Source organism: Biomphalaria glabrata, chromosome 7 (assembly GCF_947242115.1).
Source record: "Biomphalaria glabrata chromosome 7, xgBioGlab47.1, whole genome shotgun sequence".
Taxonomy (NCBI): domain Eukaryota; kingdom Metazoa; phylum Mollusca; class Gastropoda; family Planorbidae; genus Biomphalaria; species Biomphalaria glabrata.
Genome location: NC_074717.1, coordinates 24769898 through 24793288, shown reverse-complemented (window position 1 = coordinate 24793288; position 23391 = coordinate 24769898). Strand labels below are relative to the sequence as shown.

At 36.2% G+C, this 23391-nt stretch overlaps 1 protein-coding gene across 4 annotated transcripts; it reads left to right on the top strand.

Annotated features, from left to right (window-relative positions):
* Positions 1–5686: 5686 nt before the first annotated feature.
* LOC106063676 (cytochrome P450 3A24-like) lies at positions 5687–21267 on the top strand. 4 transcript variants are annotated; one of them, XM_056034438.1, is made up of 7 exons: positions 5687–5942; positions 6985–7168; positions 12612–12848; positions 13622–13919; positions 14325–14505; positions 15293–15477; positions 19506–21267. In XM_056034438.1, exons 2-7 carry the CDS (start codon positions 6996–6998, stop codon positions 20022–20024), a joined length of 1593 nt encoding a protein of 530 aa, XP_055890413.1. In that variant the 5' UTR covers positions 5687–5942; positions 6985–6995; the 3' UTR covers positions 20025–21267. The 4 variants fall into 4 exon arrangements, with proteins under 4 accessions (XP_055890413.1, XP_055890412.1, XP_055890410.1 ...); XM_056034437.1 differs by having other exon boundaries at positions 5687–6055; XM_056034435.1 differs by having other exon boundaries at positions 5689–5969.
* Positions 21268–23391: the final 2124 nt, after the last annotated feature.

Below are 23391 nucleotides of genomic sequence, written 5' to 3'. Positions count from 1 at the left end.
GGCATGTAAAAAGGAAGGTTTTAATATTTTCAGAAAGAATTACAGAATGAAATTCTATCATAGGTAGTCCACCCAGGCATGTAAAAAGGAAGGTTTCAGTATTTTCAGAAAGAATTACAGAATGAAATTCTATCATAGGTGGTCCACCCAGGCATGTAAAAAGGCAGGTTTCAGTATTTTCAGAAAGAATTACAGAATGAAATTCTATCATAGGTGGTCCACCCAGGCATGTAAAAAGGAAGGTTTCGATATTTTCAGAAAGAATTACAGAATGAAATTCTATCATAGGTGGTCCACCCAGGCATGAAAAAGGAAGGTTTTAATATTTTCAGAAAGAATTACAGAATGAAATTCTATCATAGGATGTCCGCCCAGGCATGTAAAAAGGAAAGTTTCAATATTTTCAGAAAGAATTACAGAATGAAATTCTATCATAGGTGGTCCACCCAGGCATGAAAAAGGAAGGTTTTAATATTTTCAGAAAGAATTACAGAATGAAATTCTATCATAGGTAGTCCACCAAGGCATGTAAAAAGGAAGGTTTCAATATTTTCAGAAAGAATTACGGAATGAAATTCTATCATACGTGGTCCACCCAGGCATGTAAAAAGGAAGGTTTTAATATTTTCAGAAAGAATTACAGAATAAAATTCTATCATACGATGTCCGCCCAGGCATGTAAAAAGGAAAGTTTCAATATTTTCAGAAAGAATTACAGAATGAAATTCTATCATAGGTGGTCCTTCCAGGCATGTAAAAAGGAAGGTTTCAATATTTTCAGAAAGAATTACAGAATGAAATTCTATCATACGTGGTCCACCCAGGCATGTAAAAATGAAGGTTTCAATATTTTCAGAAAGAATTACAGAATGAAATTCTATCATAGGTGGTCCACCCAGGCAGGTAAAAAGGCAGGTTTCAATATTTTCAGAAAGAATTACAGAATGAAATTCTATCATAGATGGTCCACCCAGGCAGGTAAAAAGGCAGGTTTCAATATTTTCAGAAAGAATTACAGAATGAAATTCTATCATAGGTGGTGCACTTAGGCAGGTAAAAAGGCAGGTTTCAATATTTTCAGAAAGAATTACAGAATGAAATTCTATCATAGGTGGTCCACCCAGGCAGGTAAAAAGGCAGGTTTCAATATTTTCAGAAAGAATTACAGAATGAAATTCTATCATAGGTGGTCCACCCAGGCATGTAAAAAGGAAGGTTTCAGTATTTTTCAGAAAGAATTAAAGAATGAAATTCTATCATAGGTGGTCCACCCAGCCATGTAAAAAGGCAGGTTTCAGTATTTTCAGAAAGAATTACAGAATGAAATTCTATCATAGGTGGTCCACCCAGGCAGGTAAAAAGGCAGGTTTCAATATTTTCAGAAAGAATTACAGAATGAAATTCTATCATAGATGGTCCACCCAGGCAGGTAAAAAGGCAGGTTTCAATATTTTCAGAAAGAATTACAGAATCAAATTCTATCATAGGTGGTCCACTTAGGCATGTAAAAAGGAAGGTTTCAGTATTTTTCAGAAAGAATTAAAGAATGAAATTCTATCATAGGTGGTCCACCCAGCCATGTAAAAAGGAAGGTTTCAGTATTTTCAGAAAGAATTACAGAATGAAATTATATCATAGGTGGTCCACCCAGGCATGTAAAAAGGAAAGTTTCAATATTTTCAGAAAGAATTACAGAATGAAATTCTATCATAGGTGGTCCACCCAGGCATGTAAAAATGAAGGTTTCAATATTTTCAGAAAGAATTACAGAATGAAATTCTATCATAGGTGGTCCACTCAGGCAGGTAAAAAGGCAGGTTTCAATATTTTCAGAAAGAATTACAGAATGAAATTCTATCATAGGTGGTCCACCCAGGCATGTAAAAAGGAAGGTTTCAGTATTTTTCAGAAAGATTTAAAGAATGAAATTCTATCATAGGTGGTCCACCCAGCCATGTAAAAAGGAAGGTTTCAGTATTTTCAGAAAGAATTACAGAATGAAATTCCATAATAGGTGGTCCACCCAGGCATGTAAAAAGGAAAGTTTCAATATTTTCAGAAAGAATTACAGAATGAAATTCTATCATAGGTGGTCCACCCAGGCATGTAAAAATGAAGGTTTCAATATTTTCAGAAAGAATTACAGAATGAAATTCTATCATAGGTGGTCCACTCAGGCAGGTAAAAAGGCAGGTTTCAATATTTTCAGAAAGAATTACAGAATGAAATTCTATCATAGGTGGTCCACCCAGGCAGGTAAAAAGGCAGGTTTCAATATTTTCAGAAAGAATTACAGAATGAAATTCTATCATAGGTGGTCCACCCAGGCATGTAAAAAGGAAGGTTTCAGTATTTTTCAGAAAGAATTAAAGAATGAAATTCTATCATAGGTGGTCCACCCAGCCATGTAAAAAGGCAGGTTTCAGTATTTTCAGAAAGAATTACAGAATGAAATTCTATCATAGGTGGTCCACCCAGGCATGTAAAAGGAAGGTTTCAATATTTTCAGAAAGAATTACAGAATGAAATTCTATCATAGGTGGTCCACCCAGGCATGTAAAAAGGCAGGTTTTAATATTTTCAGAAAGAATTACAGAATGAAATTCTATCATAGGATGTCCGCTCAGGCATGTAAAAAGGAAAGTTTCAATATTTTCAGAAAGAATTACAGAATGAAATTCTATCATAGGTGGTCCACCCAGGCATGTAAAAAGGAAGGTTTTAATATTTTCAGAAAGAATTACAGAATGAAATTCTATCATAGGTGGTCCACCCAGGCATGTAAAAAGGAAGGTTTCAGTATTTTCAGAAAGAATTACAGAATGAAATTCTATCATAGGTGGTCCACCCAGGCATGTAAAAAGGCAGGTTTCAGTATTTTCAGAAAGAATTACAGAATGAAATTCTATCATAGGTGGTCCACCTAGGCATGTAAAAAGGAAGGTTTCGATATTTTCAGAAAGAATTACAGAATGAAATTCTATCATACGTGGTCCACCCAGGCATGTAAAAAGGAAGGTTTCAATATTTTCAGAAAGAATTACAGAATGAAATTCTATCATAGGTGGTCCACCCAGGCATGTAAAAAGGAAGGTTTCAATATTTTCAGAAAGAATTACAGAATGAAATTCTATCATAGGTGGTCCACCCAGGCATGTAAAAAAGGAAGGTTTCAATATTTTCAGAAAGAATTACAGAATGAAATTCTATCATAGGTGGTCCACCCAGGCATGTAAAAATGAAGGTTTCAATATTTTCAGAAAGAATTACAAAATGAAATTCTATCATAGGTGGTCCACCCAGGCATGTAAAAAGGAAGGTTTCAATATTTTCAGAAAGAATATCCGAATGAAATTTTATCAAATGCAAATGACAGAGAAGAATGGAGAAAGAAGGTTGACAGATCTTGTGTGGTGCCCCAACGGTCAAGCAGACCAAGGAATTGGTGAAAGTGAATGTGAATTTAGATGTGAACCTGGCCTAACTGATGGCTTATAATTATCTAATTGATCTAATTGTTTTGTAATGGGTTAATCTCTTATTCGAAGCCTCAAGAAAAAAAACAAAAAACATTTCCTTAAAAAAAAAATTCTTTAGTTTAGTGTTCAATATGGGGCTGAGGGCTTTTCAGGTCTCCCGATAATATGAAAAACTACTTATTAATTGTTGTTTTAAATTTTGTTCCACTTATATGCATACTATATAGTTTTTTTCTCTTTAAAAAGAAGTAAACATATTTTTGTACATATAGTACTTAGTACGACAGAACTTATTTAACTTAACAATACAATTGTAAACAAAATAATCTGTTGACAAATTAAAAAATCTAAAACCATTTGCATAAATGTGTTTAAAAACAGTTGGTTGTCTTCCTTACTAAAAAGCCTCCCGTGTTTGTTATTATTAATAGTGAATAGTTGTAAAAATGGTGTGTTTCTTTTTAAAACAAAACCTGCTTGCATAATTGATTTTTCGATTTCAGAAAAGAAAAAAGTAGCCGTTGTATCAGAACTTTGAATATTTTAAAATATGATGTCAGATTTTCACTATCTTTTCTAGTTGACGAGATCTAAACGGGACGGACGGAGGGACAGACAGACCTCACAAAACTAATTATGTTTCAGGGGCCGCTAAAAATTGTTCAAAATATTGTGTGACTCTGACAGATATAAATTATTATCATTATTATGGGAAAAAAACAAACTAATATTCATTCTCTGACACCACCAGGGTCGAGCTTTGTTAACGAGAAGCAAAATTCATTGCAGTCCCTTTAACGGTGTTCGATGAAAAATTATTATTATTATTATTATTTATATGGACATTTTTTTCTTCTTTAACTATATTTTCGATAAAAACCAACTTCATTGACCGAAATTGGGAGAACAGGCTACATTTAAACGTGTGAGGACCGCTGAATTCTGCATTATTGTCCACCTATGTAAACATTTCGCACTAAATGATCTATGACTGATATCAACAAGTGTTCTGTTACATAAAAGAAGGTACACACTTGTTGTATATCTGTGTACTTTTTACATTATGTGCATTTTGCGTGTTAGATTTGGAATTTTAAATAGGAGTTTTGATTCAATCTGTGTTGTGTTTGCTGAGCGCCTAAGGGCAGCTTGAAAACCTTTATCCACACTCCGCTCCACACAAATGTCAACAAAGATAAGACCAGAGCGCACTAGGCGCCCTATACGTCATACAAAAAAAAAGCAATAATAAAAATAATAATAACGATTATGGCGTTTTGGATCGACAGGAAGTGAGGACGTAGTTTATGTTCGATTTGAATCAGTTTAACCCTTTCCCTCTTGTACATCTCTGTAGACATTGTATTCTGTCTATTTCAAAATGTCTTTAGTGTTTTACTCAAAATGAACATCGTCTCTCTTCCTCCTCCAAAATAAACTAAGATAAAATAAGAGAGTAGGTTTGACCTAATGATACAAGAAATATAGGCCAGTGCAAGTTTAAATATAGAAAACAAGATATAGAGAAAACATATATTATATAACAAACAAGAGCAAAAAAAAAATTGATTGTTTCATAACTTAAAGTGTAACTCTGTTAAGTTAGATAATTTAATTATTGTGTAAAGTGGGTCCTTGATGGGTAAGTGGTATTTTTGATGATTCTAATTGGTTGATAATTAACTGATAAACATCTAGACACGTACATTTAATCATATTAATATGTATAAAGAAGCTAGACATTTTATCATATCAATATGTATAAAGTGGCCAGACATGTCAATATATGTAAATGATGTTTATACTTGATGAGTGGCCTATAAGTTTTGAACTTATCAAGTGCTATAAACTATGCTGGTCCTGACTAGGTCTGTATTGTCATTTTGACATACTGCATTCATCTTTAATTTTTTAACCTGAAGACAATGCCCTTACTGTGATTATGATCCCGGGTTCGAATCCTGGTAAAGACTGCGTGACTAAATTTCGAGATAAGGGGCCCCTCTGAGTCCATCCAGCTGTAATGGGTAAATGACATTAGTTGGTGAAAGGAAAAGGCGGCTGGTCAATGTGCTGGTGACAGCACTCACTAGTTAACCGTGGGCCACAAAATTAGATGACCTTTACTTCATCTACCCGTAAACCGCATGGCAAGAAAGGGAAGTTTTCTTTTTTCTTTTTTAATATAAATATGAAGCACATATTTGTTTGGTCCAGAAATAGTGATACTATTAGAACCATCGTTAAATAACACGTTGCGATTGTTACAGAAAATGACTCTTGGCCTACTTTGTCTGTTATGTCGTAGACATTGAATCTGAACGAAGAAAAGCGTGAGGTTATATTGACCATAAAGTCAAGTCTCGAGTCAGATGTTGAAACGTTACCTCTTAACCTGGTGGTTGTAGTTTTACCTGGGCTGAAGTGTTTTCTCACCACCACTGGAGACTTAGTCTACCGAGTGTAAGTTGTAGAGTGCTTGCCTGGTAAGTAAGTACTTAATTGTGTTGCATATTTCGTTTCTGGACTTTGAGCAGAATTTTAATAGATCGCGGATTGCATTTTCCATACAACAGGTGATTTCAAAAAATGTTTTAAATTGTAACAATTGTATTTTACTCTGGATATACTTTTCTAAAAATGTTTTGAAAATTAAAAATATCACAGCTTAAACTCTTTACAAAATTAGAACTCATATGACTGATTTATAAGAACTCATATGACTGACTTATGACAATTAATATGGCTGATCTATAAGAACTAATATGACTTTGATTTGCTTTAGACCTTCCTTCAGAAAAAAAATGTTTTAATTACTGATACAATCTCCTGAAAGTCTGCAAACGATGTGATGTATAATTTAAAAGCTAAACTATCCTGACAAAAATTTGAAGCGCTAACTTGGTTGCCATTTTGTAAAGCAGCCATTCTGTTAGCTAGATTTGATATGCTTAAATACAAGAAAATATTGTAATTGTTGTCTATAACAATTGTTCTTAGACCTATACTTCTTAGTCTTTATTTCTGACTGCCCTTATTTCTGACTGCCCTTATTTCATTCATTTTGTTTTCTATCGTGATATTTTCTTAAACATTTATTTTATTCAAATATAATTTTATTCCATTTTGTTTTATTTCTATTAAACAATATTTTGTAATAACCTTGAATATAGCTGAGATATGACTTCATATCTGGATGGTTGAAAGCAGTGGCGTAGCTAGGATTTTACCATCATTAGAGAGGTTTGACCTCTTTGGGGGCCCCTGCATTTTGCGTAATATTTTATCTTTAATAAAAAAAACACTTATTTGGGGGCTCCCTTTAAGTGGGGGCCTCGGGGGATTTTCGAAATCTCCCTCTCCCTAGCAACGCCTATGGTTGAACGTATCCTACAACAGTTTGTTGCCGGTTTAAAAAAAGCGTTTAATTAGAAGTATTCTAGTTTAGTTTGGCTAAATAAAGTTTGAGGTCAGTGCTTCTGTCAGCTCTATGTTTATGTTCTAGAATACACATAGATGACAATGTCAAGCGTCATTGGTGTGGTCGAGGACTTCTCCAACATATCGCTGTACTTAACCCTGGCCACTGTCAGCGTAGTTCTTTACTGGACCTATCAGCAGTTTGCAGGCACAGACAACTGGACCAAGTATGGTGTCAAGCATGCCTCCATGCCCATGGTGCAAATCAAGTAAAGTCTTAAGAATTAAAGAGGAATTAGTTTAGTAAGACTCTTACAAGTAAAAAGTTCGTACACATTATTTCTCTCACACCCAATCTCGGATCGAGCTGAAATTGTCCACAATTATTTCTTTTATCTGATAATACAAGAATCAATTAAAAAAAAAAAACTAATTATATAATTAACTATTGATAATAAATGATGTTGTTTTGTGTCTCGAACAAGGAAAGAATATGTAATTGTATGAAATGGTTTTATAAGCTGAATTAGTCCCCTTTATACGTCATCGTCTGAGTCTTAAAACAGGGTGTTGGGGAAGTAGAAAGAGTCATCTCGCCATTTCACTCCTTGACGTTTAAGAATTACACATTAGCAATATTTAAAAAAAAATGAAAAAACCGTGTGATGCGTTGTTGCATGGATAATGTATACTGCAATTATATAGTGTAGCTTACTGTCACAACGTGTGTTGTGGTGCCGAGGATTTCACTTGAATTAAAATAGTTGAATAAATGACGATCTAGGATTCACAATAAAAGATTCTTTGTTAAAACACAACTCTGGAACTTTATTTAAATATAAAACGTAAGTACAGCTTATGTACAAGTTACAGATCAGCAAGCACAAAACATTACAAAGGCTTTAAATCAGAGCTCTTAGAATACGCGACTGTCTACTAGGAAATTCTTTCATCGACTGCCATCTTTCTACTCTCGTCAATTCTCTGGCGCTAAAAATGTCTTTATTTAGTTTCAAATCAACCAATAGATTTGCAACATCGTAATTACGTCTCGGGTAAAACCTGAGGCGCTGTCAAGGATCTAGATTTGTGGGGTAATTCCTGAGGCTCAGTCAAGGGTTTATATTTCTATTTACACATAAGCTTTTAAATGTGAAATATACATGTTTGTTGTGTTTGTCTATCTCATAGTCAACATCTGTTATCTTTCTGAGTACGGAGAATGGACCTTGCCATTTGATGAATAGTCTGTTGCTTTTGTCTGGTAGTAACAGACATACTTGATCTCCTGGTTCATATTGTTTCAGTGTTCTGTTTCTATTGACTCTCATTCTGGTATTGGAGTTTGCTATGGCTGTGGCTTCATTTGCTTTTTCACATGCAGATATGACTATGTTTCTGGTATCTTGCACATGTTGAAACGCTGTCTTGGTTTCTGATGAGATTGAGTTTTGGCGAATAATAGCTTCTTTGAGGATTGCCATCGGTCCTCGTGGGTTGGCGCCATAAACCATCTCGAAAGGTGAGAATCCTGTGGTTTCTTGAGGACTTTCTCTGTATGCAAACAGAGCTGCTGGTGGCAATAAGTCCCTATTCTGCGGATTGTTGTGTGCTATTTTTTAAATGCACCTCTTCAAAGTACCGTTGAATCGTTCGCAAAGCCCGTTGCTTTGGGGATGGTAGGGCGTTGTGAACTTCATCTTGATGTGGTACATGTTCATGAAGTCTTTGGTAATGTCAGATGTGAACTGTGTGCGTCTGTCAGAGAGGATAACTTCTAAGAAACCAATTCTGGAAAATATCTCTGACAAAGCTCTGGTGATGTCAAGCGCTGTAATGTTGACTAGAGGTACTGCTTCTGTCCATCTTGTACATGTGTCAATCAATGTCAGGACATATCGATGGTTTCTTGCTGAAGCTACTGGCATAGGACCAATCAAATCAACTGAGACTTTTTGGAATGGCTTGGCTGTCAATTCCATATCTTGAATTGGTGCCTGTGATTTGTTGTTCTTAGGTCCTTTGACTTGGCAAATATGACATGACTTCACGTATTTCTTGACGTCTTTAATGATACTTGGCCAATAAAATTCTTTGAGGATTCTGGCTTTAGTTTTGACTACACCCATATGGCTGGCGTGTGGAATGTTATGTCCTGTTGCCAGTATTTCTTTCCTGTATTTCTGTGGCACTATTATTTGCTGAATGGTATTGTCTTTATGCATGACATTCTTCACCAGGAGGCCATCTTGAAAATATGGTTTATTTGGTAGATTCAGCTGTTTGTTTGCTTGAGCCCTCTGATAAAGTATTTGCAATGTTGGATCTCGTTTCTGTTCTTCTTTGAAGTCATCATGTGTGAAATATGACTTGTCTTGATGGACTTCAGTTTGACCAGTTAGAGTTCTTGTATCATTGTTAGAGACTCTGGGCATGTAGTCTTGTTCTTCAAAGTTCAACAATGGACATTCGGGAAGGCAGTGGCTTGGACGTGGTTGCCTGTGAAACGGTTTGCGTGTACGAAGCGTTCATGTACTAATGTGGACGTGCTTCCGGTGTCACGAAGAACTTCCACCTTCTTGTCTCCTACAAAGCCTGGATAAAATTTGAGACCATTGGTCTTTGCAATGACTGTCATAGTTGAATGCTCATTGTAATATCTTCTGTTATATGAGCTTCTGTTTGGCATATATTGTGGTCTGGAGTCCTGTGAATGACTTCTGTAGCGAGGTTTATCTGGTTTATTATTTCCAGGTGCTTTGTTGAGATTGTATTGCTCTCTATTGCTGTATCTTTGAGTTGGTGATGTGGGTCTATCAAAATTTTGATTTTTGGAGACTGCCTGTTTTTTCCAACATTCATGAGTTTGGTGACCCTTTTTATGGCAATATGAACATTCTGTGGTTCTGCTGCGGCATTGAGACGTGAAATGCCCTAGTTTATGACATTTGTTGCATTTGATTTTGTCATCTGACTTATATCTTGCGTTTTTATCTTGAGCAAAGCAGACAAAATTTTCTTCAACAGATGGTTTGACTGACTTGTTTGGATAGGCTGCTTTATATTGTCTGATGATCTTGGTTAATGTCTGGATATCAGTAGGATTTCTCTCTATAATGTAGGATTGAATATCTTCTGAGTGAGCATGGGTGATGTTGTCGATAATAATATGTTGACGAAGAGCTTGGTAACTTTCTTCTATTTTGGCCACGGATACCCATCTATCAAACCACATTGACATATTAGCTACAAAAATTTGAGAATCATCATTTTGCTGTGGCCTTTCATTATAGAATTTCTTTCTATAGTTGGCTGAAGTTGCTCCGTATTGGCGCAGTAGAGCTTCCTTGATATCAGAGTAAGTGCTGCGTTCATTGATGGACAGTTGTGAGCAAATGTTGACAGCTTTGCCAGTCAAGAGGGTGAGGAGTGAGCTCGACCAATGTGCTTCAGGTAGACCGGATGTTGTAGCTATTTCTTCAAATCTTATGAGATACGAGTCCATATTGTCAATGTTTTCGTTGAAAGCCGATATTTTGTTCATTAATCTGTATTTGTCAAACATATTTGAGTGACCTTGAGTTGGAATGCTTTCTTTGTTTTCTTTATTTTGTTTTTCGAATTCCATTTTTTCTTTTTCATGTTGCCTTTGTTTCTCGGCGTCTTGCCTTTGTTTTTCAGCTTCTTGCCTTTGTTTTTCAGCTTCTTGCCTTTGTTTTTCAGATTCTTGCTCTTGATATTCTTTCTCTTCTTGGCGTTCTGCCCACAGGTCTGGCTTAGGAATTTGCTTCTCTTTTGCTAATTCCATCAATTCAAGGAGTCGTTGTGTTCTAGAACCGGAAGCCATATTTAATTTTTTGTTAGTTTCTTGTATTGGAGCAAAATATACAATATCTGGATTTTGGCCTTATCTCAGATGTAATATTAATATAGTGACAAAGTTCTTGAAGCCTCAATTTGCTAATAATGCTTGACAGTAAAATTGTATTTCACTGGAGTCGTAAGCTTCGATATATAGATCTATTGAGCTGAGTACTTTTTTTACTGGTTTAACAGTTGGTTAAATCTGGTCTTCTGTTTACTTTGTGCCAGACAAATGATTATTTACTGGTCTTCTTTATAATGACTATAATGCCAGTTATTTGCTTTACTGGTCTTTTATATTGCCAGTTATTTGCTTTACTGGTCTTTTTTATAATGCCAGTTATTATGTATATTGGTCTTATTCCTTTTGCCAATTACATATAATAATAGATTTCGTGAGTTAGACGTAACTCTAACGAAAATCTTTATAAAAGAATTACCGATAACCAACTGACCTGTTAAACACAGAAATTCTGTCCTCCGTTAAATAAGAATGAAGTTCCTTTGAAGAGTTTAGAAATTGGTCCTAGATCTTGAATAAATTTCGTTAGAAGTTGTCCATAAACTTTTATTAGTCGGAGTGCCAGATGTCACAACGTGTGTTGTGGTGCCGGGGATTTCACTTGAATTAAAATAGTTGAATAAATGACGATCTAGGATTCACAATAAAAGATTCTTTGTTAAAACACAACTCTGGAACTTTATTTAAATATAAAACGTAAGTACAGCTTATGTACAAGTTACAGATCAGCAAGCACAAAACATTACAAAGGCTTTAAATCAGAGCTCTTAGAATACGCGACTGTCTACTAGGAAATTCTTTCATCAACTGGCGTTCTTTCTACTCTCGTCAATTCTCTGGCGCTAAAAATGTCTTTATTTATTTTCAAATCAACCAATAGATTTGCAACATCGTAATTACGTCTCGGGTAAAACCTGAGGCGCTGTCAAGGATCTAGATTTGTGGGGTAATTCCTGAGGCTCAGTCAAGGGTTTATATTTCTATTTACACATAAGCTTTTAAATGTGAAATATACAAATAAATCTATAATGGCATCTGTGACACTTACTGTAAATCGATTCTGACAAAAAATCCAAGCGTAGCAGAGAATTACTAAATCAATATTGAGTCAACTTAGGTCTACTTTAGATTACTTAAATACCACAAAGTGGAGTCCTATTATAAATAGTCATCGTAGTGGGTTACAGACATAATTTTTTGTTCTCTTGTGAAGCACTATAAATCTTGTTCTAGTCAGTTCTCCTGAGTTATCATCTATTTGTTAGTTCCCTTACAAGCTTATTATGATTTCTACAATAGATGCCTAGACTTTGACTCAGTACTATACCCTGGCAGAGCCTGTGAGCCGCTGACTCCAAACTGTATCGGCACTTGCCGCTCCTATGGATACTTGCGTTAAGAAGGAGGAACTGATGTGCATGCGCTATTGTTCCGACCACAGCTAATGCCCAGGCATTCATCTCATTTCCATAGTCATTTGACGACTGAAGTAGGTCATATCACATAACAAACAGGTGTTACACATGCTTGTTTTTAAGTAAAATGCACAAGTAAAATGAATTTATTTTTAGAAATCCTTCCGAAAGTTCACCGCGTCACACTCTGCCTCCATGATGAACAATAAGCTCTTCAATAATGAAGACTCCGCTTTTCTCGGGTTACCATTAACATAATATAATTAAATAAAAGTTTTGTTTCACTCTATTTATAGATGCAATTCCGAGATCATTTGGAATATACATGATACTCCTTCGTAATGGCGTTGAGTTATTCATTTATTAAATATGGTATAAAGTTCATTGAATATTCATTGAATGTATTCACAGAGTCGGGCTACAGCGACTCATCCAGGAACACGGAGACACTGTGGGCTTCAAAAGGAGTAAAATGACTTTAGTGACCAGAGATTTGTCCATTCTGAAAGAGATAATGGTCAAAGACTTCAACAATTTTACTGACCGGCCCATAAGTTTAAACACACGTTCCCTAGTTAAAAAGGGAGTCTTCTTTCTGAAAGGACAAGACTGGAGGCGTGTCCGACATATTATTACTCCCTCCTTCAGGTGACGCTTATGAAATCAACATTTCATAGCATTCCGCTCTGTGCTCAATTTTTTGCCAATCTTTTTTGAATCTCTCTATCTCTCTCTCTCTCTGACTGTCTCTCTCTCTTTCTCTCTCTCTCTCTCTCTCTCTCTCTCTCTCTCTCGCTCTCTCTCTCTCTCTCTGTATATATATATATATATATATATATATATATATATATCATATCGGTCTCTCGCATCTGGTTCGGTGTTGTCCGTTGCCTATCAGTACGTCTTTCTCTTTCTGTCATCATATGGTCTCTCTCATGTGTGTGTCCATCAGCTCGTCCATTTAGTGCAAGTCTCTCTCATGCGTGTGTCCATCAGCCCGTCCATTTAGTGCAAGTCTCTCTCATGCGTGTGTCCATCAGCCCATCCATTTAGTGCAAGTCTCTCTCATGTGTGTGTCCATCAGCCCGTCCATTTAGTGCAAGTCTCTTTTCTCCTGTAGTTTTCTTATTCTAGTTTTCTTTTTCTCTTTTTTCCCCTGTCTTTCTGTTTGAATTTCTTTCCCTTTGATCTGTATACCTAGCTGGCTTTTTCTAAATCTCGAGACTGTTTTGTATCTTAAAATTTGCTGTTTAAAAAAATGTTTGTTCTTTTGTTTTCTTCTTGTATTCAAAGGGCTTATCTAAATGTAGTGCTATTTGTAATAATGCACAAAAGTAAAACAAATTTCCTCATGGATTATAAAATTATTATTATTATTATTATTTTAACATTCTTAATTTCAGTTTCTCTGTTAATTTCAGCTCAGGCAAACTGAAAACTATATTCAAAACAGTTGAAGAGAAAGCCACGGTGCTGACCAAGGTCTTTGAAGACTTTGCCAGAAAGGATGAGCTGCTCCCAATCAAATACGTAACTGGCCAGTACACAAGTGAGATCATTGCTAGAACTGCTTTTGGTATCAGTTCCGAGTGTCTAGGAAAAGAAGATGACGAGTTTACCCAGTACAGCAAAAAATTGTTTAAATTTCAGGACAGTCGATTCACCCTTTTACTACCATTTTTTCAAAGGTTTCCCTGGATTCAAACTTTATTAGTGAAGGTATAGTTATAATTTGTATCAAAGAATAGCGTTCATTAAAGTTCAAGACTATTAAGTGTATTTGTAGTCTGAATGAGATTTAATAAATATTTAGAACCAAATTGAATGATTCATCACCAGCATTCATGAAGTGCAAAAAAGTCTGAAATTGTTAACATCGAGAATATTGTAGGTTCAGTTTAGGTTCAACCTTTCATGACTTCTAGTAAAGAAAAAATTGTTTGTTTGTTTTTTGTAGTAAAGAATAGTTCTATTTTTTCCTGACTGAATTAATATTCTCCGGCGTACATTAACATTTGGGTGGAAACATTTAACTACGGAACTTTACTTACCATCTAAGCCATTGGTCAAAGTCTGTGACACTGTCTCAAAGAATTCTTGAATTTGTATTTCTTCCTTGACCAGTTCATGGGAGTCCACGCGTTTGATGGTGTAGCACGCGATGCTGACCAGTACCTCGACTGTGTATTGCGGAAGTCTCTTGCCGAAAGGTTAGAAGCAGAACAGAAAGGTCAGAGACTGCCATCAGATTTGCTTCAGAGTTTTATCAACGCCAAAAAAGCTGGTGATCAAGCTATCATTGAAGGTAAGAGACTTTCTTCCAACTGGACTAATAATAGGGTTAAAGTGGTTATACGATTCATCTACTCCAGTTGATTTAATTCTTAACCAGTCTTATAAATTTTGGGTAATCTTTGGTTTATACTCGTCTTTTTTGACACACCCTACGATTATTCCATAAACCTCTTACCTAATAAAAGATGTACATAATAAAGTCAAAGCATTTCTGATAGAAAGATCTCAATATGAAATGAAATAGAGAAAATTACTGTTGTTCTGTGCCAAAAGAACAGTGACGCCCATCGGCTGTCCAAATCTGAAGCTGTTAAATCTTGTCCCTCAAAACTTCTGCCGGCAGGGAATTGTGAAGTCAGGCTCGGTTACATTGGACCATGACATAAAAATAATATGTCCTTGCGAACGCCGGTATGGACAGTAAATATAGAGGACTTTTTAGACAGTTACGCTAGGCAGGGTACGCAGATGAGGAGTGCAGTATTTGACATGGCTACGCAGTCCTAGCTGCGACCTAAATCTTTAAATCAACTCTTTAATCGACAAGGTGCTGTCTGTGTGGCTTTATAGCCAGTAGAGGCATATCTGACATGATATTTGTTTTGCGATGTGTGGGTCCGAAATGATCTACAAGAGTTAGGTAACTCTGCACTATGAGATCAAACATATTAATATTTAAATGTCTTATCTGCGATATCCAATGTACTCACTCAAATCACCAAAATAATGTGCCTCTTACGATACGTGTTTAAAATGAGCTGCGCTCAGTATCATAAGATTGCAGTAGTATATTACAGATAGCAAAGAAACACAGTCTTCAAATGACTTAAACCAATCAACGGAGCTAAAGACTTTCAACAAAACAATGACTGAAGATGAGTTGGTAGCTCAGTCTATTTTGATCATTTTCGCTGGCTTCGAAACTACTGCTTCCACTTTACAGATGTGTTACTACATGCTGGCCAGACATCCTGATATACAGGTGAGTCACAACTTTGGTATATCTAGCATCCTGCTTTTTTATTTATTTCTTTTGAGCACTATAAAGACCAATGGTGCTCCAGTTAGTTCTATATTGACCTACTGGCACTTAAAGAGATTCTTTGAGGCACAACTTGAGAAAGGGAAATGCAGTCATAAATTGAAAGTAAGCAAAGAAAAAAAAAGTCAATGTTTGAAATCAATAAAATAGTGTAAATAAGTTTATATTATTATTTTTTTTTTAAATATTTAACACCTCTATTTCTATTGTAAAAAATAAAATGTATTCCACCTGTATGAAAGATTTGTTTATTACTATTAAATACTACATATAGATGTCCAGTGTTAAAGGCGTTATCTGGATTCTATAATTGTCAAACATAGTGTGGTGCTTGCAAATGACACTGAATACAACAAACTAGGTCAAGATGGGGCTAGATCAATCAATTACTAAAACAAAGGAAAACGAGGAGGTTTTTTAATATACCGTTGACTTCCTTAAGTCGTAGAACATCAAAGGCACGTCTCATGGTACGGAGGGGTTTAGAGCCAGGTGATTGGGATAAATGAGGATTGGCTTTCGAACCGAGGTGTCACGGGTTCGAATCTCGGTCAAGACTGAGGTTTTGAGCTTAGGGAATTTTGAAGACGCTCAAGAGTCCAATCAAGTCTGTGCTTGTAAATGATTATTTTAGAATATTGAAATAATTGCGAAGCTGAGAGACAATGGGTTATTTGGTGCATTGAATGTGGAACGTAAAATAAAATATCAGCTGCACTTTTCAAAGAAGTACACGGAACTCATTTTGTAAATACTCAGATTTTATTTATTTTTTATTTAGTGCCCCCATCAGAATAAAAGACGCCCATGAGTTCCATTTAAATGAAAATGCCAATAGCTCTGTTGCTAACTGTACTGGGACATCGAGCAGACGTTGCCGAAGTACAAGCTCAATGCCTTGTTCTTTTCTTTTTTTTTTAATTTGAAATCAAATCCAAAAAAGATGATCTAAAATCTCTCGTCTGACATATTGTACATATCAGGTAGTTGTCCTGCCCTAATCTGTAATTAATCTCTTTATCAATAATAGGCTATTAGTTTGTTATTAAGTTAACAGCAATGCCTGGTCGTGCGGATAGCGCGCTGATTATCTCTACGGTCAAGATTTCATACCCTATTCGTTGCCATCCCCCCTCGTCCAGCGGGTGATTTGGATAAGGAAGTAAATTATTTTTAACTTTGAAGGAACATCCAAAACATGTAAAACATTTTACAGAAAAAACAAAATTTTTTACAACGTCAATTGAATCTTTGAAACGTTATTACTTTTGACAATCAAAACAAAATCACGTCTTGAATATTCCTTGCGAATAGGCGGATCCGACTCCGACGAGGGCCCCTCTGAGTTTGTGTGTAAAACAAACTCTATTTGTAATCTTGTTAAAATATACATACACATAAATGTATAAATATATTCGATACTTGTCATACACATAAATGTATAAATATATTCGATACTAATTATACATATAAATGTATAAATATATTTGATACTTATCATACACATAAATGTATAAATATATTCAATACTTGTCATACACATAAATGTATAACTATATTCGATAGTTGTCATACACATAAATGTATAAATATATTCGATAGTTGTCATACACATAAATGTATAAATATATTCGATACTTATCATACACATAAATGTATAAATATATTCGATACTTGTCATACACATAAATGTATAAATATATTCGATACTTGCCATCGTGGGCGTAGCCAGGGGGGGGGGGTTTGGGGGTTTCAAACCCCCCCCCCCCCCGAAATGAAATCCCCCCCCCCCTTGGGGGGATCGGAATTTAGTGAATGATTTTTTGCTTTGATTTTGTTTATTTTAGGCGAGATTTTAATACTAAACCATCAATTGCCCCAGCACAACCAATGGGGTTTTGAGTTTAAAACCCCTTACCAGGGGGTTTTGAGTTTAAAACCCCCTACCAGGGGGGTTCGAGTTTAAAAACCCCTAACAGGGGTTTTGAGTTTAAAACCCCCTACTAGGGGTTTTGAGTTTTAAACCCCCTACTTGGGGTTTTTGCAGTTAACCCCCCCTCTTCTATAAACAAAACAAAACAAAAATGCAAACGAAAATCCCATAATTCCAAGAGCACAGTTAAGGAAGATTTTGATTTAAAACCCCCCTCCAAAATTTATGATAAACCCCCTCTTCAATATAAAAAAAAAGTTAAGTACGCACTCAAAATGTTATGAGCGTAGCTAAATGGGTTTTGACTTAGTTTTTAGTTTAAACCCCACTTCAGCGGGGTTTGAATGTAAAAAAATACCTCTTTAATAATAAAGCATATTATACACTCAAAATGTTTTGTGTGTAGTCAAAGGGGTTTTGAGATTAAACTCCGGTGGAGTTTGAAGCTAAAAAGTACCTCTTCAATATAAATAAAAGCAAATTACTCACACTAAAATCTATGAACGCAGCCAAATGGGTTTGAGGCTAAAAAATACATCTTCAGTGTAAGAAAAAAAACAAATTACGCACTCAAAATGCTATGAGCGTTGTCAAAAGGGGTTTTGAGTTTAAACCCCCATTCAGAGGGGTTTAATGCTAAAAATACTTCAATATAAAAAAAAAAGCAAAGTACACACTACAATTATTTGAGCGTAGCCAATCCAATCGGGGGTTTTGAGTTTAAACCCCTCTTCTACAGATGGCGTTTGTTTAAAGTTTAAAACCCCGCCAGATGGTTTTGAGTTTAAGATCCCCCTACATAGCATTTTGAGGTGGCAAACCCCCAACAGATGATTTTGACGATAAAACTTCTCTTCTCGATATAAAATCTAAAGCAAACTACAGTCACTTAATTCCAAGAGCGTATTCAAGAGTGATTACACATTTTTACCAGTGGCTCCCTTAATAAACTGCAGTGAATAGTGAACTGCCGAAATTGAATAATACTAAATGTGCAGTGGCTCAACAAAGATGGCTGAGACAGATTTTAGAAGTCCGTTATAGAGATCGGGTTTAAATCAAGGAAATCCTATGCCAAACTGGGAGTCGACCCTTTAGTAAGATTGTGAGAGAGCGACGCATGAGGTTTGCGGGACATGTTCTCCGACAAAATGAATTACGCATAAGAAGAGTTGCAATGATATCCTAGTACAACTTGACGCCCCTCATTCATTGAGGTCCTCATGGCAGTTGGGAAGAGGCTTCAGACATTACCAGTGACAGATTTTTATGGAAACAGCTTGACGTCAAATGCTCCGAACGGCGCGGTAGGGTCTAAGTCAGTAAGGGTTAGGGTTAGGGGTTAGGGTTACACACATTAGGTTTTTGAAATAAAACTTTTTAATAGCAGGAAAATCCACTGTAGATACCTCAGAATATGCATTTTGTTGGCTTTCAATACCAGAAATAGTGCTTGGCGGCGGGGACTTCGCCCCGCGCCAGCGCTCCCCAGACCCCATTGCTAGTAATGGCAGGGAATCTACAATTTTATGGAAACAGCTTGACGGCAAATGCGCCAAACGGCGCGGGAGGGTCTAAGTCAGTAAGAATAGCACATTAGGTTTTTGAAATAAAACTTTTTAATAGCAGGAAAATGCAGTGTAGATACCTCAGAATATGCATTTTGTTGGCTTTCAATATCAGAAATAGTGCTTGGCGGCTCCTAGCGCTCCCCCAGACCCCCTTGCTAGTATTCGCGGGGCAACTACAATTTTTCCACTAACTCATGGAAGAACCTATTCTAGGGCACAATAATCGTCTTCCGAAAGAATGAAGAGTCAGAATGCAATAAAGATTATGTACACACACACACACACACATAAATACATATAAAAAAAATTTCGCTGGGGGGGGGTAGAAAAAAAATCCCCCCCAAACCCCTCCCCGAAAAAAAATCCTGGCTACGCCCATGCTTGCCATACACATAAATGTATAAATATATTCGATACTTATTATCCACATAAATGTATAAATATATTCGATACTTATCTGCCAGGAGAAACTGTTTGAAGAAATAGAGAGTGTAGTCCAGTCTGACGTCCCGACGTATGAAGAACTATCTAAACTGAGCTACATGGAACAAGTCATCAACGAAACTCTACGGCTCTATCCTCCAGTTAGTTTCATTTCCCGGGAGGCAGCTGAGACGAAAACTTACGGCCACGTCACAATTCCAAAAGGCGCGTCCGTTTTCATCCCCATTTTCTTAATCCTCAAGGATCCCAAACACTTTCCGGACCCGGAAAACTTCGACCCTGAAAGATTCAACGAAGAGAATACAACCAAACGAGATCCCATGGCCTTCATACCCTTTGGCTACGGCCCCAGGCTGTGCATCGGGATGAGGCTGGCTTATCTGGAGATCAAAGTGGCACTAGCCATCTCTCTCCGGAAAGTTCGTTTTGAGCTGAATGATAGGACAGAGCCAAAGCAAGGAGAGGAGCCAACAATCAGAGGTCTGGGAATCTTGGTGCCTGATAAACCTTTTAGTTTGAGTGTTAGGTTGAGACATTAAGTTAGAAAACATCTTTGTTTGGGAGATAAAGTGCACCTAATGTTAACTTATGAAAACCAATTCCCCAGGGACAATTTGTTTTACTCGGAACGTAAATATTCGTCCATAGTTTATTGCTATTGTCACATTATTGTGATTTTTTTCCCATTATTTTGCAAGGAAGGTACTCTCTCGCCTTTGTTTGTTACTGAAATGAAAATGTTCATATAGTTGATTATTTTCAGCAAAAATTATTAAATGTCTGTCTGTCGTTCGCCTGTCCAGATACCCAAACTAGAAAAGCTGCTATGAAATCCAACTAAACAATAGTTGTCAGCTTGCGAAGTTCTGGTGCAAGTGTCTTTTTGTTATTTTCTGACAGAGAATGTTTTCATTTATAAAATGTAATATGTAAGATGGATTTTTGTTTCATAAATATCTACCATTTAAAAAAAAAATAAAACTAGGGACTAGGGAGTATTTGATATTCCTACAATGTATAACCACTAACTGTCAGATGACTTGGGCAGTGGTTTATGTTAATTTAATTCTGACAGGTAGACAGACACACCGAGGGCTGTCCATATGTCCGAGTGAAACTCTCTTTCTAATGTTATTTATGTTTAGTGAATGAGTGTGGCAATATGTTTGAAAAGAATTTTTTTTTCAAAATAATAAATACCAAAGGCCATTTACTTGTCGGCTGTTGTCATATAAGGCTTACAAACTCGGGGACTGCCTGGGATGAATATAATGGAGTTTTCTTTAATTTAAAAAATGTTATCAAGAAGTATGTTCTCGTAGAAAGACTAAGGCAAGCAGCATATTATACTTTCTATATGTATATATATATATAATATTGTAGCCGCAGCGTAGCTAGGGATTTGGGGCCGTGGGGGTCTTGATATCTTTAAGCACTCCTGCCTTTTGACATTCGATACCATGACACGAGATAATGGCGTAATATTTAATGCAATTACTAACTTCGAACACTCAATTTGGGGTCCCCCTCAAGTGGGGTTCCCTTGATTGAGGACCACGGGGGGATTTTTAAATAAGAACCTCCCTTCCCCAGCCTAGCTACGCAACTGAACTGATCCCTTCTCAGATACTTCATCCAGCTCATATGTTGTTGTTTCATGTGTAAAAGCTAAATCACGTGTCATTAATTCAAGACCTATTGTTGTATTATACGTTAAATTGAACTCTTTTTGAAGAATGTGTTACTGATTTTTCATTGGAAATAAAGAAATCGTGACCAGAATTTTCAACTGGAAATTCATTTCAAAACAAATTCTAAAAGAAACAAGATACCAAGTTTTTTTAAAAATAAAACAATTCCTCTCTTATAAAGCTGATGCCTGTTCCTCAGCATGAACATTGTACTCCTAATAACTAATGAATGGTAGATTTTAAAAAACTTACACCGCCCCGATAAACAACAAAATATCCTGGCTGGTTTACACCTGGTATAAATCTACTCAAAGAGTACACAACAGTCTAATGATAAGCCTGTAGATCCAGACTTCAAGACGGTGTGCAAACTGCTCTAGAAGGACTATTTTTTAAACTGTTCAATGCATACGGCCTACATGCGGGAATACCCGCTGACCTATGTCTGTTCTAAATAAAGATTGTCCGGACCAAATTAAAGAGAAGAGGAATAATAATAAAATACAATTCCATTCTCTAGATGAAGTCGCTTCTAAACTTACTAAGGTCACTTGAGTCGGTGTCTCCCGGTGCGGTTAGCTCAGGGTGTCATCCCCCCCCCTCCAACTTTACCCAAACTTCCCCCCCCCCCAAATAGAAACTATTGTTAACTCTTTTTGTTGAACCAATACAGTCAGAGCTGATTACCTACTGTCTTCGATTTTGCACATTGTTAGACACCTTATTTATAGTATTAGTTATTTAGCGACGCACCATAGAAGACGTATATTGAACGGGACTAGAGACGCTTGGGATATTTTGTGTTAGAGACCGGAAAATCAGTTAGTGATAGAATTCTCTAGGGTAACGACGTGTTTAGATAACAGAGACTTTTACTGTGGCCTTTTATTATAATAAATAGAGTATTAACTGTTCATCAGTGTTGACCACATCTCTTTACTCGTTAAATCGATGTCTTGTTTATTCTGTATTGTTGATCAACTACACTGAATACACCCGAACAATAAAACTCAAACGCTTGCAGAGTAATTAATTGAAATTCAAGTCATCTAGAGTTGACCTCAAGACAGCCTGAACAAGCACATCACAACATACATTAAATTAGTCAATTCTATTTTAAAATCCCTTTTTAAAAAAAAATAGTTTTGCGTATTTTAAAATGTATATTTATTAAAATCACCTAAACATGTTTCCTTTGTTAGACTTTTAGACGGAAAGGGTATAACATTACACTGTGTCATTTAAACTTTGACTACCACCTAAAGGAGAGAATGTACGTATGCTTAGTCATCTGTTGGTTTCAGGGAGCGCTTAAAGGTCTCCCAGTGAGGTCCGGGGCGAAGCATTTTTCAGCATTTCTAAGCTTCCAAAACTCATTCTCTTTAAGTCTATCTTTTACTTTTGCAGGTCATATAAAATTCAATTAAGAAGAGGTGGGCATTCGAGGGAAACAAGTAGTGTTGAAATGTTCTCAAACTTTAACCTTTGGCGCCCCCGCCCCCGTTAAGCCTTTTTTTTTTCAAAAATAGTGTTATGTAGATAAGTTTAATCTACTTTGTAAGACCGAAAAAAGTTATTTCCGGAGATAGTATTAGAGAGGTATCAGGTTCGCTATCCACCCAGCAAGGAAGGCTGTTGAAGCACCATTAGCTCCTCCAAGCGTTTTTCTTCGTTCTCAGCTTGTGTCGTCTTCAACGTATTTCTCTTTCCGTAATAAGACGAGACCACATGTCAGTGATCAATTAGAGCCTATTGAAACATTCTGAGAGTGAAGTATTGGATTAGATTCTGAGCGCACTATTTATAGTATTTAAAAAAACAGTTGCTCAAAATAAGTCTACTAAAGAAGGAGGCAGCACTGGCCAATACTATTATAGGAAGGAGGTTTGAGGCACATATGACACACGTATGTCTTAAGATCATTTTGTCACACGAAGGTCGTCAATATAACGATTATTAACACTTAAGAGAAATTTGATCATTCTGACCATTTAAAAAGAATCACGTCAGTAGAGACGTTTTGAAATGTGCTCTTCAAAAACTTTTAATCGATATTTTTTGCTGACGCCTGACACATAAACAGTAAACATTTTTAAAAATCGTTATTAGTAGAAGATACGAAGTCTTAATCTTACACTATTTTAACTTTTAAAACAATGATGTCATTTCATTGGGTCAATATTCAAAATTTGATTGATAACTATATCTATATTAG

Coding starts and splice junctions, on each gene's coding strand:
- LOC106063676 (XM_056034438.1), top strand. CDS start 6,996: ATGACAATGTCAAGCGTCATTGGTGTGGTCGAGGACTTCTCCAACATA. Junction 12,849..13,621: donor ATTATTACTCCCTCCTTCAG/GTGACGCTTATG, acceptor TGTTAATTTCAG/CTCAGGCAAACTGAAAACTA. Junction 15,478..19,505: donor CCAGACATCCTGATATACAG/GTGAGTCACAAC, acceptor CTTATCTGCCAG/GAGAAACTGTTTGAAGAAAT.